Below are 5,351 nucleotides of genomic sequence, written 5' to 3' on the forward strand. Positions count from 1 at the left end.
CACTACTCAGAACTCCTCCTCCTTCCTCCGATTTCACTATTGCGGACCCCTGACCCATCCTCTCCCCTCAGAAACCCTCCCATCATCCTGGCTGCACTATTTAGGGCGCCACATTCCGGTCTTCTCCCCGCAGGGACCGATTCACTACTCTGAGACGCTCCATCCCATCTCCCAGCAAGAACCCTCCCCCAGCCCGATTTCACCATTCAGGGACCTCCCTCCCGCCGACAGCGATACTCCGAGCCCCTCACCTCTCCTGTCCTCTCAGGGCCCCCTCCCCGACCTTGCTACCCAGGGCCCCCTCCCCTCCTTTCAGGGACCCCCCTTCCCCGATCTAGCAACTCTGGGACCCCTCCCCCCGTCCTTCCCACCCAGGGCCCACTCCCCCGTCCTCTCATCTCCTCGACCCCCTCCCCCGACCTCGGTACTCTGGGACCCCCATCCCGTCCTCTCCCCGGCCCTGGCCCTGCCCACTCACTCGGAGGCGCCCTCGCTGGTGGGGGACGGGCCCTCGGCGATGGCGGGGTTGATGGTGAGCGCCGGCAGCACCGGCTTCCTCCGGGCCAGCATCGGGGATCCGAGGGCCGGCGGCGGCGGCGCCTCTAGCCGGGGCCCATAGGGGGCGGGCCGGGAGCGGGCGGCGCCGACGCGAGCGCGGGGCTGCGGCCGCGGCCTAGGCCGGCGCCGGTGGGGCGAGGATGGGCGGCGCTGCGGATCGGGGCCGAGAAGCGCCAAGGGACGCAGGGGCTGAGACCGAGGGATCGGGGCCACAGCAGCCACAGAGGCCGGACCGAGGCTGACACTGCAGCCGGAGCCCGGGAGGCAGAAGGAAGGGAGGGGGAGCTACGAGATCGCGGGCCTCTCGCGATAACCAGCGCCGGGGAGCCGAGCCGGGCCCCGCCCCTCACCCCGACGCGTGCGCACCAGCCTGAGGCCGCCTCCTCGAAGGGAAAAGGGGAGGATACCGACTCTAGGCGGCGCATGGAGCATGCGCACTCGCTCGTCTCCCACCGAGCGTGTGCGCATGTGCTTGGGGCGCCGGGAGGGCGTTCGGGAGAGGCAGGGCGAGAGCGAGGACGGGGTGGGCAGGTGTGCGTGAGGGAGACGTCAAACCCTTAGAGCCTTGCAGGTGCCGGACTGGGAATACATCACCCGGTAAAATCCTCAAGAGTTGTGGGAGGGGCTCCCCTGGTGCCCCAGTGGTTGGGAGTCCGCCTGCCGATGCAGTGTATACGGGTTCGTGCCCCGGTCCGGGAAGATCCCACATGCCCTGGAGCGGCTGGGCCCGTGAGCCATGGCCGCTGAGCCTGCGCGTCTGGAGCCTGTGCTCTGCAGCGGGAGAGGCCGCAACAGTGAGAGGCCCGCGTACCGCAAAAACAAAAACAAAAACAAACAAACAAAAAAGTGGGAGACTTAAGTTGACCTCAGAGTCAAAGGCTTTTTGCCAATTATGGACACACACACACACACACACACACTCATAATATCAATTACCATCATTCTTTCACGAAAGAGAGGTCGTTTAAAAACTTGTTGTTGTAAGTAAATGTAACATAAAATTTACCATTTGTAAGTGCACAGCTCAGTGGCATTAAGTACATTCACACGGTTTGGCAACCATCCCCACTATCCATCTCCAGAACTTTCTCATCCTCCCAAACTGAAACTGTCCCCATGAAACACTGACTCCCCATTCTACTCCCCCAGACTACCACTACTTTCTGCCTCTATGAATTCGACTCCTCTAGGGACCTCATATAAAGTGGGATCATACAATATTTGTCCTTTTGTAACTGTCTTATTTCACTCAACATAGTGTCCTCAAGGTTCATCCATGTTGTGGCGCGTGTCAGAATTTCCTTCCTTCTTAAGGCTGAATAATATTCCTCTGTATGGTTGGACCATGTTTTGTTTATCTGTTTACCCACTGATGGACATTTGGGTGTTTCCACCTTTTGGCTGTGATGAATAGTGCTGCTATGAATATGGGTGTACCAATATCTGTTCATAGTCCTGCTTGCAATTCTTTTGGATATCTACTTAGAAGCGGAATTCCTGGATTATATGGTGTTTCTATGTTTAATTATTTTGAGGGATCATACTGTTTTCCACAGCGGCTACACCATTTTATGAGAAAGGTCATTTTTAACACCAATTAAAAAAAAGAAAGGAGGCAGTATATGGCGCTGAATAAAGGCTCAGCCATTTAAATGGGAAAAAGTTGGTTTCATGAAAAACTCACCACATTGCTTTTTTTGGCTCACATCTATGAGCACCTGTGTGCATTTCATGGTAGGGTGCATCTTCACGTGGGAAGAAACAGAGAGAGGAAGGTTCAGTCCACCTCTTCTAGGTTCAGCCCAGGTCCCCTGGTCCCCCTGGCTCAGCCCTGCCCACTTCCTGTCCAGCCTCCCTGCAGTCATTCTTTTAACAGTTAATTTGTAAGCCTTTTAGGTGCTAGACCCATGCTGGGCACTGAGAGATACAATGTTTAAAAAAATAGCTACATAATCTAAATATACATAATTGCAAAATATGACAATGGTCTAAAAATGCAAAGTTGTAACCATAGCTCTCCCCTGATGAAAACTGCTCCCAGACACTGCCTGCCCCTCCACTTTTACAATCTGAGCCGTGTTTGTTTTGCCTCTCACTGCTCCCAGTAGCTCATCCAAAATTCAGAAGAATGCTCATCTAGCCTCAAATAATGCCATGACCTTTCCCAGATCTGGGCATTTCCAATGTCTTTCTGTTCTGCAAAATGATTTCTCTATGATTTTATTTTATTTTAGGCTATATATACATATAGTCTTTTTTATTGAGCTGTAACTCACATGTAATAAACGCACAGTTCTTGAATGTTCAATTCCTTAAGCTTTTATAACTGTATACACCCATGAAACCGTTCCCGGAAACAAGATGCAGAACATTTCCATCACTCCAGAAAGTTTTCTCGGTGTCCTATTCAGTTAATCCCCCTTGCCCCAAGCAGCAGTGGTGTGCTGGTAAATGTTTAACGATGGGCTTGTGAAACGAGAGATTTAGAGAGAGAGAGAGAGAGAGAGAGAGAGAAAGAGAGAGAGAGAGGCTGCTTTGTAATTTGTAGTACTTGTCCTTTTCTGTGGTGTATATATTCCCACCGAGACTTATTTCCATCTACCATGAAGTTGGAAAGGATAGTAACAATGGGCACCTATGAGCCAAGACAAGCTGGCTGCAGCCCCCTACTCCCCTACAGCCACCCTAGATTCTGATTTCTATCCCCAGAGATTAGTTTTGCATGTTCTAGAGCTTCGTGGAAATGGAATTGTACAGTATGTACTCTTGTGCCCAACTTCTTTTGCTTAGCAAAATATTTTAGCCATTCATCCATGTGATTGCATGTAACAGTAATTTGGTTTCTTCCTTGCTGTATGTATGATATTCCATCGTGTGTATTTGGGGGACTGCCCTTCATGTAGACCAATCAGTTCTTTTTTTTTAAAATTAAAGTATAGTCAATTTACAATGTTTCAGGTGTACAACAAAGTGATTCAGTTATGTATATATTATATATTTTTCAGATTCTTTTCCATTATAGGTTATTAAACGATATTGAATATAGTTCCCTGTACTATACAGTAGGTCCTTGTTTATTTTATGTATAGTGGTGTGTATCTGTCAATTCCAAATTCCTAATTTATCTCCTCCCTTTCCCGTTTGGTAACCATAAGTTTATTTTCTATGTCTGTGAGCCTGTTTCTGTTTTGTAAAGAGGTTCATTTGTATCCTTATTTTTAGATTTCACATATATGTGACATATGATATTTGTCTTTGTCTGACTTAGTATAATAATCTCTAGGTCCATCCATGTTGTTGTAAATGGCATTATTTCATTCTTTTTTTTTTTTTTTTTATGGCTGAGTTAAATTAGTTCTTGAGGAGGATCAAGGGATCAAATCTTTTCTAATGAGCAGAATTTTCTCCTCGATTCCTAGTTGGGGGCTCAGCGTACATTAAATCTGATTCTCCCTGTTCCTTCCAGTTCCCTATTCCTTGGAATTCCCAATACACCCTGCTTGTTTCTGGCGTATGGCTCTCGCTGCATTCTGATTCCCTTCCCTGCTCTCTTATTCTATCTTCCCATCTAGTTATGAACATTTTGAAGGCAAGGAAGATGTTGGATTTGTCTCTTTCTCTTCCAGTCCACCTCCTTGGATAGTGGAAGCCTCCGAATATATGCTACTTGAATTAATGAAATGGGTGCTCCTGTCCTTGGGAGGCGAACTTCCTGCTAATCACCTGATGCTCAGCCCTTGTTATAGAACATGAGCTTTTATTGTTGCGATTACAGCAGACTTGCCCTCCAGCCCCTTCTCTATCTTGACCATGGAGTACATTTTTCTCTGTAACCTCACCCTGTTACCTATCTCTCTGCTTATCATTGGTTCCAATCACATCTTTCTTGATACATCTGTTCCCTGGTCCCAGAGACTTGGATCTCTCTGAAATCTCCCCCTCCCCATGGAAATTAATTTCTAATAGCTTTGTTGATAGATTCAATCCAAAATGGTGTTTACCTTACTCAGGAACAATTTAGCATTAATATCACATGTGTACGCTCTGCCTATCTCGGAATGCACCCTTAACTTTATCTCTCTCACCTGGGCAATGGATTAACTGGAAGAACAGCTGACCTGACCCCTTTGCATACTGCAGTTGAGCTCTATCTAGACTACCTACAACCCAGCAATTCTACCCCTAGGCATATGCCCTTGTATAACCAGGAGACACATACGCTAATGTTCTCTTTGGCAAAAATCTGGAAACAACACGATTATCCATTGATGGAAAAATGGAAAAATATGTTCCAGTATAGTCCCCAAAGAAATATTAGACAGCAGTAACCTCACAAATGACAACAACAACGTAAAAAAGTCTTAGAAAGTTACAGAAGACTTTTTAAGACATCATTTTTTTTTTTTTTTTTTTTTTTTTAGATTTTATTTAATTTTGGCTGCATTGGGTCTTGCTGTGTGCAGGCTTTCTCTAGTTGTGGTGAGCGGGGGCTACTCTTTGTTGCTGTGCACAGGCTTCTCATTGTGGTGGTTTCTCTTGTTGCAGAGCACGGGCTCCAGGCACACAGGCTTCAGTAGCTGTGGCATATGGGCTCAGGAGTTGTGGCTCATGGGCTCTAGAGTGCAGGCTCAGTAGTTGAGGTGCATGGGCTTAGTTGCTCCACAGCATGTGGGATCTTCCCGGACTAGGGCTCAAACTGGTGTCCCCTGAATTGACAGGCGGATTCTTAACTACTGCGCCACCAGGGAAGTCCCCGTCACCTCAATTTATTTTAAAGGTAAAAAGTATTTATA

General features: G+C 47.8%; 1 protein-coding gene across 1 annotated transcript in view; it reads right to left on the reverse strand.

Annotated features, from left to right (window-relative positions):
- The window catches only part of MAP2K2 (mitogen-activated protein kinase kinase 2), a 23,272-nt gene extending 22,452 nt beyond the window's left edge, over positions 1–820 (reverse strand). The window contains exon 1 of the mRNA XM_007460515.1: positions 479–820. Within this exon, the coding sequence (XP_007460577.1) occupies positions 479–570 (92 nt within the window). The 5' untranslated portion in view covers positions 571–820. The remainder of the gene's footprint in view (positions 1–478) is intronic.
- Positions 821–5,351: the final 4,531 nt, after the last annotated feature.

Source organism: Lipotes vexillifer, unplaced genomic scaffold (genome assembly GCF_000442215.2).
Source record: "Lipotes vexillifer unplaced genomic scaffold, Lipotes_vexillifer_v1.1 scaffold1011, whole genome shotgun sequence".
NCBI lineage: Eukaryota > Metazoa > Chordata > Mammalia > Artiodactyla > Lipotidae > Lipotes > Lipotes vexillifer.